Source organism: Malania oleifera, chromosome 1, assembly GCF_029873635.1.
Source record: "Malania oleifera isolate guangnan ecotype guangnan chromosome 1, ASM2987363v1, whole genome shotgun sequence".
NCBI classification, from domain to species: Eukaryota; Viridiplantae; Streptophyta; class Magnoliopsida; order Santalales; family Ximeniaceae; genus Malania; species Malania oleifera.
The window spans coordinates 144,422,054-144,435,797 of record NC_080417.1 but is presented as its reverse complement, the minus strand read 5'-3'; the positions used below and the strand labels follow the sequence as shown (position 1 = coordinate 144,435,797).

At 36.1% G+C, this 13,744-nt stretch overlaps 1 protein-coding gene across 1 annotated transcript; it reads right to left on the bottom strand.

Annotated features, from left to right (window-relative positions):
* Positions 1-2,786: 2,786 nt before the first annotated feature.
* LOC131160645 (protein VASCULATURE COMPLEXITY AND CONNECTIVITY-like) lies at positions 2,787-13,456 on the bottom strand. Its single transcript, XM_058116501.1, has 3 exons — positions 13,158-13,456; positions 12,837-13,042; positions 2,787-3,119 (listed from the first exon to the last, which is right to left on the bottom strand). The coding sequence occupies exons 1-3, from the start codon at positions 13,254-13,256 to the stop codon at positions 2,891-2,893; spliced, it is 534 nt and encodes a 177-aa protein (XP_057972484.1). The 5' UTR covers positions 13,257-13,456; the 3' UTR covers positions 2,787-2,890.
* Positions 13,457-13,744: the final 288 nt, after the last annotated feature.

Here is a 13,744-nt window from a genome sequence, read left to right as displayed (position 1 = left end):
GATTTTGTGTGCAAAAATCTTTTTCAAGAGCTAGTACTTCAAACAACTCTAGTGTTCTTTGAATATTAGAATATTGTATTGAGTTTGTTTGTTTGAACTTGCTTAGCATATTTTGAAACCCTGATCTGATATGGTATTATTCACATAGTGTGTTTCAAATATTGCTTGGGTATACACTCTAGATCCGAACTGAAAGCTTATACGTGATCGAGTGTTTAGCACACATTAGAGCACTGAGCATATTTACATATTCGTGCTTGCATTATTGATTGAGTTGTATTGGTGCACACATATGCTTTTCTAGAAGCATATTTCCGTGTACAAATTTTATACACATTTTTTGTATTTCCAGGCATGGGCCTGAAGAGGGAGACTAGCCCTAGAATAGTCCCGAATTGGCTTAGACCCAGTTAGGAAAGCTAGGTACGTCGTCCTGTTAAGGCGTGTCAGTTGAGGTCAGCCTTGTGAATTGACCTGGTTGTATTAGGTGCCGCTCCACCAGTTTAAGTGAGCATTATAGTGGTAATCCTTGTGCTGGTGTGGCCAAGGCGAGGACGTAGGCACTGTTGGCCAAACCTCGATAACATATCGTGCTTGTTCATTTACATTTTCGCAATTTACTTACTGCACGTATATGTTATATTATGAATGATTAGGCTTACATTTGCATAGACAGACCCTAGGTTAAGTAATACTATTTATCTGGTTTAACCTAGGCGATAAATTTTAAATACCTAATTCACCCCCCTCTTGAGATTGCACCAAAGCTAACACCTTTGATGATCAACCGGTATAGGCTCACGCCCTTGGATATAGAGCAAGATACTCTTACCTACGTGACAGGTGATAAATACACGCCCTCGGATATAGAGCCGGACACTCTCAGTACTTGGAACAAATTCGAAACCTAGTTCCTACTAGAAATTTAACCAATCACACACACATACATGCTCATATAACCAAACAAACCACACCCATTTGGTAATCTAAAATCATGATTTTTCAAATACATACAGTTTAAAACAAGTCAAGGCACGACCATCCCTATAACACAGTGTAAATCAACATATACGCTAGGTTTTCAACAAAACCAGGGATGCAGCCCTTCGCCCCCTTTTACCCAAAACTGTAATCATGAAAAACCCATAGTTTTCCCTATCCCCCCCAAATGAGTAGCCAAAACACACACAGGACAGTGAACCACAGTTCTACCGAGTTTGATTTAAAAAATAACCGATATAAATACAATTCCCCTTACCTTTTCCTCGAATAACAAATCCTAAACTCTAAGGCCCCTAAACAACGAACCGAGTTCCAGAACCTACAATAAAAAGTACAAAAGATACTCACAACACTATCCTCTACCAAACTTCCAGATTAGAAAAGAAAATCGAATCTTACCTTGGTTTTTAAGTTGAAACCCAAAAATTTCTGAAACGGGATTCCGATCTATAGAACTTGTAGAGAATCCTTCCATGATCCTCGTGGCAACTTCAGATTTATGATTCTCGTGACGAACGGTGAAGAAATCTAGAGAGATAGAGAGTAGGGAGAGTTTTAAAGAGAGAGAGAGAGAGATAGGATTTAGTTTTCTTAGGTTGGAAGTAAAGAGATTTCTATTTATAGCCCCTCTGACTCGGACATTTTCGTCGACGAGATGGTGTACTCGTTGACGAGGTCATATAGACAGCTCGTCGACGAATCCTAATATCACCGGTTTCCCGAAATCTCTCAACTTCTCCTCGTCGACGAGCCTCTGAACTTCGTCAACGAGAGTTACATGGACTTCGTCGACGAATCCTGCTAAATCCCCAATTTGCCCCTCTATTATTTATTTAACCCCATTTATCATGATTCGGGTTCTTACACATTAATTTTGAATCTTAAATTTGAATTTGAATTTAAGTGGATTTAGATAAATTTCAATACAATTTTATATAACATCTTATTTAAATTCATTATAAATTCAAATCCAAAATCTCACATAGGGTGAGATAAATTTGGATCAAAGATTTTTTAAAAAAATTAAAAAAATAAAATGTAAGAAGAAAATATATTTTTCATTGTATTTTCCTTTAGATTAAACTATATATTGAAATTTAAAAATTATTCAAATATAAATAAACAATTTAAAAATCAAATGTTAATCATTTGTAAAATCAAAATTTTATTCGTTTTTACTATACATTTTATTTTTCTCCCTTTCTTCGATAACAAAACATTAAAAAAAAAATGAAATCCTTTACATTTTCTTTTCCGTTACTTTACATTTTTTAACTTCTGGAATGGGCTCTAATGTTTTGGCTAAATTGAACTTTATTTGTATCTAATCACGTAGTATGTGTAAATACCCAAAAATTTGCCTAAATCCTTGGAACGAGGGAATTGAAGCCTTAAATTTGGATTTATGAGGATTTGGATAAAAGAGAGTACCTTTGGGTTTATACATCATTGAAATATTTTATTTTTTTTTTACACATACGAACACAACTCTGCTTTTGGTTGTACAAACTCCAGAATTTGAATTTAGTTTCTTGTAAATTTGGACAAGTATTTATATAAACTTACACTAATGTTGTGTTTGGAAACATAAATTTTAGACCTTAGATTAGAATTTGGGTGGGTCTGGGTAAATTTCAATACAATTTTATATAACATTTTATCCAAATTCAATACAAATTTAAATTCAAAACCTCCCTAAACATAGGGAAAGTGTTTGGAGCTTAATTTTGTCCTTTTTTCGTGTGGTGACTAATTTTAATTTCTGTAGTAATGACAGGGAGTTAATTAATTAGCAGCCTTGTGGAGTGTTTATACATGAAGTTTTAGGAAGTACATGGCGCATGGGGAATGAAAAAATTAAGAAGCTAAGCCACATTTATTGAGGCAATTAGGGATTAATTGGAGCATGGTCATGATAATTATGGGCGGGCTTCTCCTTTTTGGGGACACCGACGGTAGCAGCAAGGTAGCATCCGGCGCAGAACAAGCCATGAAGAAAGCACAGCATTCCCCCGTAGAACAAAAAATTATGGTACTGTGAACTCCGGCACGACCTTGATTTTAAATTCTCTAGCGTCCCTATCAGCAGCATTGGGAATCCTGCGGCCACCGTTATCCTACACACCGCCACAAAATTAATTAGTTCAAACTGGGCTTAGAGGAAGCCCAACTAGACTTGGGCTTGGGAAGTGTCTCTCAAGCAATCAAAACTAAAATAATTTAGTAATTAAGATATGATAGGGGATAATTAATAATTATCGTCATCTTATATTTTATCTTTTGGCAAATATACATATATATATATATATATATATATATGTGTGGCGAGCGTGCGCATATGTATGTGTATTTGGAAAAATTTCCCCCGTGCATTTTATCTATATGGATGTAAAAGATTGAAAGGTAAAAGACAGGACTTTCTCTAAAGTTTGACAAAAGGATAAGGGTACCCCCTTAGATTTTGAAAATTTCACAAAATTTTCTTGCTATTTAAAAAATTCTCTAATCTCCCTTGACATTTAGTTTTTACGACACATACACCCCTAAAAAATTTATCTTTTTGCTAAATATAATGAAACCATAGCTAAATTAATTACTCAATCAAGAAAAACTTGCAAGGAATGATTCCTCCATACTGAATTTGAATTAGCCCACCTATTTTGTTTATTCAAAATCATTTAAAATCCAAGAGTATGATTTATTGTCTAAAATATAAAGTACATGATTACTCTGTATAGCCTAATAATTTCTCATCCAGATTCAAACAAAGTATCTTGTGATTAATGGTTTCTAAATCCCACTTATAATTATTTCTCTAATTAATTAGCATAATTAACGAGTATCATACTCATGCATAATTCTTAGCCTTTTATTTTTTATTTTTTTATTTGACTAACTGAAGGTTTACTCTAAAATGTTGGTGTGAGTTATTAAACAAATTAGAGAGATTATAGGAATAGTTATAACTGCAAAATCTCTTCCATCAAGGGATTAATCATGATTATGATTCCTAATATATGATTTTAGCATGATTATAGCCATAAAATCTGTATAACCAAGGATAGGGTTGTTAATCCCTTTAATACGCTCCTCTTTGAATTATTTACCACCAAGATGGCCAAAGCTCTATCCAAAGCTTAGGTCCCGACTATGTCTCCTGAACTTGTTGTTGTCTCGATTGGCATCAAGTTGGATGATTCCAACTATGCTTTAGGGTCCCATGTTGTCAAGATGTACATCTCCGACAAAGACAATTAAGTTCGGCTACACCAATGGCGAGTTACCTCCACCATCTCCAACCAACCCGTCCTTCCGCAAGTGGTGCACTGATAACACCATTGCCAAAGGTTGGCGGATCAACTCCATGGATCTGACATTAATAGGCAATTTCATTAGACTTCCCATAGCCAAACTAGTTTGTGATTCTAGTTGCTACCGCCTATTTTGATGATGGCAATACATTCTCTCCTATGAACCCAGGTAACCTTGGTCATGCCTTACTTAGTCATCGCCGCAATGTGAACAATGGTGCTTGGCTCCTCGACTCTGAAGCCACTGATCATATGACTTTTGATCTCGTAGATTTCTCCCACCGCTCATCCCCAAGGCACACCAGCATTGTGAATGCTAATGGAGTGGTCTCATCCGTCACAGAGGTCGGATCTATGACCCTATCACCCTCTCTTCATTTATCCAACACTCTACTTATTCCCTCTTTATCTCACAAGTTATTATCTGTTAGCCAAGTTACTTCAAATCTAAATTGTGTGGCACTAATTTATCCCGATTTTTGTTTTCTTCAGGATATTCCCACCAAGGAGATCATTGGGTGTGGTACTTAAGATGGGGGGATTGTACTACATGGAAGATTTCAGTTTAGGTCGTGTGCATCACGTGTCTTCTTCACTTGGTTCCAAAGTTCGACAGGTTTGGTTATGGCATCGTCATTTGGGACATTTGTCATTCAGTTACTTATAACGTTTGTTTTCTAATGTATTCTCCAACATGGATATTTCTAAATTTAAATGTGATACTTGAATTTTGGCCAAAATTCATCGTACTACTTATCCATTAAGCATGAATAAAAGTGATACATTGTTTGCTTTAATTCATTCTAATGTATGGGGACCCTCTCCTATATTCACTGTCTCTGGTGTATGTTGGTTGTGATATTTTTTGATGACTGCACCCAAATGACCTGCCTATATTTTATGAAACATATGGATGAAGTTTTTCGTATTTTTCAGTCATTTGATGTTATGGTTTAGACTCAGTTTTTCGCTAAGATCTATATTCTTCGCTCCCACAACGGTGGTGAATATGTTAATCACCACTTTCATTCCTATTTTCAACATCATGGTCTTATCCATGAGACCTTATGTCCTTAGACACCTCAGCAAAATGGGGTATCTGAATGGAAGAATCGACATCTTCTTGAAATTGCATGGGCTCTCCTTTTAGGTGCTCATGTCCCCTCACGACATTGGCCTGATGCTGTTACCACTGTCATGCATTTAATCAACCGACTTCCGTAAAAAATATTAAATTTTAATATCCCACTTCAGTCCCTATCAGCATTGGTCTCCCTACTTACGACCCTTATGCTGCCTCCTTGCATATTTGGGTGTGTGGCGTATGTGCACCTCTCTAAGAACCAGTGCACCAAACTTGACCCATCTGCTCTTTGATGCCTCTTCTTGGGCTATGCTGCGCATAAAAAACGCTATTGTTGCTATGATCCTACTACCAAGCATGCCCTATGTGACTATGGATGTCACCTTTATGTAGTCTGAAATGTTCTATCCTTCTTCAGCATCCAATTCTTCCCTTCAGGGGGAGACATTGGATGAAGAGTTGAAATGGCTGAGTTTTGACTAGCTTGAAGATCAAAATGACACATCAATAATTGACAAGGAATCAATGGATACATCTTCAGGGCCAACATATCCTCTGAATCAAGAGGGCCTTCAGCAATTGAGCTCATACCATCAGGAGATGAACCAGAATCCCCCCATCTCGCAGTGCTTGCAAACCCATCTCTTGAGAATATTCCCGAGGTAAGCAATTCCATTACACCCTCATTTATAAATAGCATCGATACTTCTGCTGAGTATATCTTACCTTTTAGGCATAATCATGGCAAGCCACCAAACCGATACTCTCCTTACATTGAGGAAAGGAGGTCGAGGTATCCAATTGCTGATTATGTCTCCACCGAAAGCTACCTGAACCTATCAAGGCATTCGCACATAAGCTTTCCACATGTCATATTCCCACTATAGCTCAGGAAGCATTAATGGATCCCAAATGGACTCGGGTAATAAAGGAAGAAATGTGGGCATGACTTAAAAATCAAACATAGACCTTGGTTCCATTGCCCAAAGGAAATATAATAGTCAAGTGCAAGTGGGTCTTCTTTGTCAAACACAAGGCAGATGGATCTATAGAACGATACAAGGCGAGGCTGGTAACAAAGGGATACACTCATAAATATGGCGTAGTTTATTAAGAAACATTTTCGCCGGTAGCCAAGCTAAATACAGTTAGAGTTGTAATAACCCAAAGAAATTTCAGCATGTCGTCAACGAACACAAAGGATTCGTCGATGAGCATATAAGAGGAGCTCGTCGATGAGGACAGATTTCGTCGACGAGAAAATACCGAGAAAGGTTTTTGGGGCAGTCTGCAATTTATCGACGAGTGAGCAAATTCGTCGACGAAATTCCTTAAAGACTCGTCGACGAATTCAGGGCTATAAATAGTGAAAACCTGAATTAATTTGCAAAAATTGACGCAGCAATCACTCTCTCTCTCTCTCTAAAATGCCTCTCCCTCCTTCTCTCTTCAATCCTGGCCCCATTTCTCGCCGGATTGAAGATCTGATGCCACCATGATGCTTCTGGCGAAGTTCTCTGCAAGTCTACTGGAGCAGATTGTGGGGAAGGTTGATTTGAAATTCATCCCAAATCCAGGGTAAGATGTTTTATTCAGATTATGCTTTCCTTGTAGCTATAAGAAATGTTGTAGGTAAAAAAATACTGATGTTTTGTTCTGGGGGATATTGTTTTCAGGATGTTGAGTTAGGAACCCTGTGGGTATAGAGTTAGAATTTTATAGGGGCTTTTTAGATTTAAGGTAAAGGAAATATGCTATGCTAGCAATTTTTACTATGTATACAGAATATTATGAATATGTATATACAAGCATGCAGGTCAGATTATTTTTCCTAGAGAATTATGAATATTATCTTTATAACATAATTATAGAAATTGAGCATGAGAATATGTTTACTCAAATGTGTTGCCTAAGTTTATTGCAGTATAGTATGTAGATTTTTTAGTATTACAGGTATTCAGATATTTCAGATCATTAGCAATGAATGAGACTTACAGTATTTCTTAGAATAACATGATTTCAACACCATAACACTCAGACCAATTTTACAGATATTAGAGACAGATTATTCAGTTATAGCATGAAGATGCTATAACCAGATTATATAGAGATTACATATATTATACACAGTTATTATATACAGATATTATATACCGATATTATATACATATATTGTATACAGATATTATATAAAGTTGTTATAGATAGTACAGACAGAAATCATAGATGATACATACAAATATTATGGATACAGTTTAGAACTATAATGTTATGGTTGTTTTTGAAATCATGTTAAAAGCAGCAAGATTATTATATATTTATATATGTATGCAGTACACAGTTACAGAATCCTGTGGAAATTACAAACAGATAAATATACAACAGAGCATGATACCATTGCTAGTACAGAATATAGTGCAACCACATAACTCAGATAGTATGTGGATCCGTCTAACCGAGTCAGGAGAGATTGCAGTCTCCCCAGCGAGCTGGGTTGAGGTGGCTGGTTAGACGATGTTAGAGTTTGGAGATTGCCCGGAGAGATTGTAGTGGGCTAAATTGGCTGATGTACATATATAGATTGACTTGCCTGGTAGGCCAACCAGAGTAAGTCCAACCTACGGGCCACACAACCCTATTATGAGGGGTTATATCATGATATATAGATCCCAGGGTATAGCAGAAGTTCCTATGTACAGATATATCACACAGCAACAATTTATATTATTATACTAGCAGTACCTTCATATAGCAAACTCAGAGACGGTGAGTTGTTATTTTGTTGGGTACTCTGAAAGATCCAGGGGATACAAATTTTATGATCTCAGAACTAAGTCATTTTTTTGAGTCAGGAAATGCCTAGTTCTTTGAGGATGTCGAGTTTGCCGCCGGGGGGGGGGGGGGAGATACAATTAGGGACCTTGTCTTTGAAGAGGAATATGTAGATATTCCCACAAGTGTTGTTGGCATTGATCAAGATTTTATTTTTAACCCTATTCAAGATTCTTTAATTCAAGACAATGTCATAGAACCTCCCACCCAAGAAATTATTCTTAGGGAACAAACTCTTACACCTCAAGAACCTATGTCATTAAGAAGATCTACTAGAGAGAGAAGAAGTGCAGTACTGCCAGATGATTACATTGTATTTCTTCAAGAACATAAGGTAGACATTGGAGTGATGGTAGATTATCCTATTAACTTCTGTCAAGCCATGGAAAGTTCTAATTAATTCTCAGAAGTGGATTGATGCCATGAATGAGGAGATTAAGTCCATGAAGGACAATGACGTGTGGGATCTTGTCCCATTGCTTGAAGGTACGAAACCCATTGGTTGTAAATGGATATTTAAGACCAAGAGGGATTCAAAAGGCAATGTGGAAAGGTACAAGGCTTGTCTTGTTGCAAAGGGCTTTACACAGAAAGAAGACATTGATTATAAAGAGACTTTCTCTTCAGTTTCTTCGAAAGACTTTTTTAGGATTATAATGACATTAGTGACGCATTTCAATCTTGAGTTACAGCAGATGGATGTAAAGATAATGTTTCTCAATGGTAACATTGATGAGACAATCTATATGGTGTAGCCAGAAAACTTTGCGTCCGGAGACTCAAAGAATATGGTTTGCAAACTAAAAAAATCCATCTATGGACTCAAACAGGCATCTCGACAATGGTATATTAAATTTCATCACGTAATTATCTCGTTTGGTTTTGAGATGAATTCAGTTGATGACTGTGTATATCATAAGTTCAGTGGGAGCAAGTATATTTTTCCGATTTTGTTCGTTGATGACATCTTGCTTACCAACAATGATATAGGCTTATTGCACGAAACCATGAGATTCTAGTTAAGAATTTTGAGATGAAAGATCTTGGTGAAGCTTCTTTTGTATTAGGGATACAAGTACACCGAGATTGTTCTCGGGGTACTTTAGGACTATCACAAAAGAGCTATATCGAAAAGGTTCTTAAAAGATATGGCATGCAAGATTGTAAACCAGGTGATACCCTGTGGCCAAGGGAGACAAATTTAGTCTCAATCAATGCCCTAAAGGAAATGCAGAAGATTCCCTATGCTTCGGCTATAGGTAGTCTAATGTATGCTCATGTTTGTACGCGTCCAGATATTGCATACATTACTGGGATGTTGGGCAGGTATTTAAGTAATCCAGGAGCAAACCATTAAAAAACTGTTAAACGGGTCTTGCGGTACTTACAGAGAACAAAAGAATGCATGCTCATGTGTTGGAAATCAGATCAGCTTGAGATCATCGGGTATACTGACTCTAATTTTGCGGGATGCCGAGATAGTATGAAATCTACATCGAGCTATATTTTTTTGCTTGCTGGAGGTGCCATCTCTTGGAAGAGTGCTAAATAGTCTCTTATAGCTATTCCACCATGACAACAGAGTATATAGCGTGTTATGAGACATCTAATCACGGAGTATGGCTGTGGAATTTTTTCACAGGGCTGCGCATAGTGGATAGTTTTGATAAACCACTTAAGTTATTTTTGTGACAATAAATCTGTAGTTTTATATTCCAACGACAATAGGAGCTGAACGAAGTCGAAGCATATAGACATCAAGTTCCTAATTGTTAAAGAAAGAGTTTAGAGTGGTTAGTTGCTGTCTATAAAGCACATTGGTATAAACTCCATGGTTGCGGATCCGCTTACTAAAGGATTGCCACCCAGATAGTTTCATGAGCATACTACTCAGATAGGTGTCATATTTCTAGATGATGTTCAGTTTTAGTAGGAGTTTGTGATTTATGGATGTTTTTCGGTATAGACATGTTTTTAGTTATTCCAGTTTATGGATTATTTTGAGGTTATCTTCTGAAGAAATTAGGGTCGGCTCTTTACAATATAGGGCCCTAGGCGAGATTTAATCAGGGACCCTTAATATTTTGTTTAATATTTTTTTTTCTTTTTTCGTTTTTCATATCCGGATTCATATTTTCTTGTTGACATAATTAAATTTTAAAATTAACACTAACTATAAATTGACAAATTATATAAACAACTAAAAATAAATTTAATAAATATATAGAAATAATAGATTGAAACAATATAACCTGATTATTATTATTATTGTTGCAAATCGATTGGCGAGCGAGACTTTAGAGATATCAGATTCTTACCGGACATAACGCTCTAACATCAAAGCTTCTAAAATCTAATAAAAAATAGAAAAAAAAAATTCAGAGTGAAAATAATAAAAAAAATAATGCACAAACATTGAAATCAAAATTAGGGTTGACAAAAATTACAAAGAATCAGAGGCCCGAAGATGATGAACACAAGAGCCAGAGCAAAAATCATAGAAAGACCGAGAGATGAGAGTGAGAGTGTGAGAGATAGAAATATTTTTTTTAGAGAGGTTAAGAGAGAGAGATGAGAGTAATAGATAGTTAGAAATATAATAAAGTTGTTAGTTGGGAAGTCAATGAGACTTAAAAAAAAAAAAGAATTAAATTACATTTATTTTACATTCTAAAATACAATTTCATTTATTTGTTAGTTGGGAAGTCAATGTATGTGAAGAGAGCATAATAAATAATGTTAACATTATTTAATTAAAAAAAATTTAAGGTCCCAAAAATATATTATTATATTAAAAAATTTTGGGGGCCCTAGACGAGCACCTCAGCCGCCTAAAGGAAGCCGACCCTGGAAGAAATAAAGTTTGGTTTTCACACTCTGATTTATGTTATAGTTTGATCTCACTAAGGTTTAAGGTGGACCAATGGAAATAGGCATGTTAAGATCACATTGCATGGAATTTCCATGCTACACATCCACATCATAATTCATGTCATTTAGTTGTATTGGCATATGTGACTATTGATGGGTCGAGTTACGAATATTGTAACAAAGGCCGCTTTGATCTTATGTTAGTATAATTGATGTACCAGATTGGCTATAGATACATTTCGGTATGACAACAAAGTTGAGCTCATTTGTTTTTTTTTTTTTTTTTTTAGCAATACATAATTATGAGTTACACATATACCCCAAGCACAAGATTGTTAGATCAAAATTCAATTATGGGCATATATGTGAAACAATTATGTGTTGTGGACTGTCTAATAAGGAAAGATTCTATTTAAAAGTAATATGTTATTTTGGATTACAATGAGCTTTAATGTATCCGAAACAATTGTGGACCTTTAATGTGTGGATACTTTAATGATTATTTCCGTTCATTATGATGGGCGAAAACGGAAATACACATATATGACCAACGGTTATATATATAGTAGTTATGGTCCCGGGATCACACAGACGGTTTTATAATTTCTCTTTTGTCATCCTATCGCCAAAAGAGAATACAGAGAATGCAAAAGGAATTCTTTGGACATTACGTGTTGATCTGGAAGGCCATTTGCACGACTCGACACATCTTGGAACGCTATGGATTCAAGTACACTTCCGCATTCACTTTAATGTTCTTGATGATTTGACATGACTGATTGTGACATGATGATGGTTCCCATCAATTAAAGAAGTACTCTTTTAAGTTCTTACAAGATATTCTTATAAAGGTCGTATCAAGTAAGAATTTATACAACTCACTAGACAAGTTGCATATTGAAAAGTTGGACGCTTCCACTTTATGGGGAGCGTTGGTCGTGAGTTATCAAACAAATCAAAGAGATTATAACAATTGTCATAATTGCAAAATCTCTTCCATCAAGGGATTAACCATAATTATGATTCCTAAAATCTGATTTTGGCATGATTATAGCCATAAAATCTGTATAACCAAGGTTAAGGTTGTTAATCTCTCTCTCTCTCTCTCTCTCTCTCTCTCTCTCTCTATATATATATATAAATATATAAATATAAAATACCATGAAATAAAAAAATTGAGAATTTGACAGAAACCACCGCAACAGAAAGTAAGTCATTTCCATTTCATAAAGTCTCAACCTTTAATTATGAAAATTCTTTATTATTTATTCTACTGAAAAAAAAAAAGTGAAAGTAGGAGCCTTTTAAATTTGGCATCCTAAAAGCGTTTTAGGAAAGACACAAAGATGAGGATGGAGCCGGAGCAAGAGTGAGGGGGCCACTTACTCAGGATACTCAGAAATTATATAAGAAATTTAGAAAAAAAAATATTAAATGTATTAGGTATATATGACAGATCTAATATAATTTTGTCATGTATAAAAAAATTATCTAACTTAAAATTCGATGTACACTGTTAGTAACATAAACATCAGGTGGGAAATTTGGACATTCACGTATCCGTGCCTGAAATATGTGACATGGTTCCCACATTTTAAAAAAATAACCGCATAAATACATGGATGGGCACGCAGGTCTGTATAATTCTTCCTCTGAGGAATGAGGATTCTCCGTGTGTTCCATCATTAACATAGAGAGAGAGAGAGAGAGAGAGAGAGAGGAACGTAGGCACGTACCAAGAGAGAATGAGAGAAGCGAAAGAGAAGCGGCGGTGGGAGGGGGACTTGTCGAGGTGGTCGGCGAGGGCAATGCAGATGCATCCCCCAAGAAGGCTGGTGGTTATGTGCGCCAGCGCCAGAAGAGCGGCGGCCGTCAACCCAAGCTCATAGGCCTCCTCCCTCGCTGCCCTACATCTTCGATTCCACACCCTCATTTCACTCACCTGCACCCCCTCTTGAATATTAATGCATGCTATATATATATATATATATATATATATATATATGTATGTATATAGGGAGGGTAGTTTTGGGGGGGGGGGGGGGGGGGAAACGCACCTTGTTTTGAGAAATTTCAGCTTGGATGCCAAGAATCCCAGCCATGCCATCCACCGCCACCGTCGCTGCACACGCTACCACCCCCAGTACTTTCCCCATTATTCTATTCACTATTTCTAGCTGCTCTCTGCTGTATATATATACGTATTTTGAGAGAGAGAGAGAGAAAAAGAGAGAGGGAGATGAAGATGAAGATGAAGGAAATAATTATATATATATATATATATATAAATATATAAGTAAAGAGGGGATAGGAAAGTCAGGAATCTGGCCGGCGAGGGAGGCGGAAGAGGCTTCTTGTTTGTTTTGCAGCGAAAGAAATGAACTATTTCATTATATCCCATGTCAAAAGAAGTGGTAGTCATCAATCATCATTCCCACCATTCCCATTAATGATTTATCATAATTCCTTCATTTTTTTATTTGATATTTTAAAGTAATAATGATAATAATAATAATTCATTTCGTCCTACTATAATTAATTAATTAATTAATTAATTTGTTTCTTCTTTTTTTAATATATAATAGATGTTGATAGTTTCAAGGCATATGCAGCCATGGATGCATTCTGTTGCTGCTCTTCTCTG

Coding starts and splice junctions, on each gene's coding strand:
- LOC131160645 (XM_058116501.1), bottom strand. CDS start 13,256: ATGGGGAAAGTACTGGGGGTGGTAGCGTGTGCAGCGACGGTGGCGGTG. Junction 13,043..13,157: donor CTGAAATTTCTCAAAACAAG/GTGCGTTTCCCC, acceptor GAGGGGGTGCAG/GTGAGTGAAATGAGGGTGTG. Junction 3,120..12,836: donor GCTTCTCTCATTCTCTCTTG/GTACGTGCCTAC, acceptor GGCGGTGTGTAG/GATAACGGTGGCCGCAGGAT.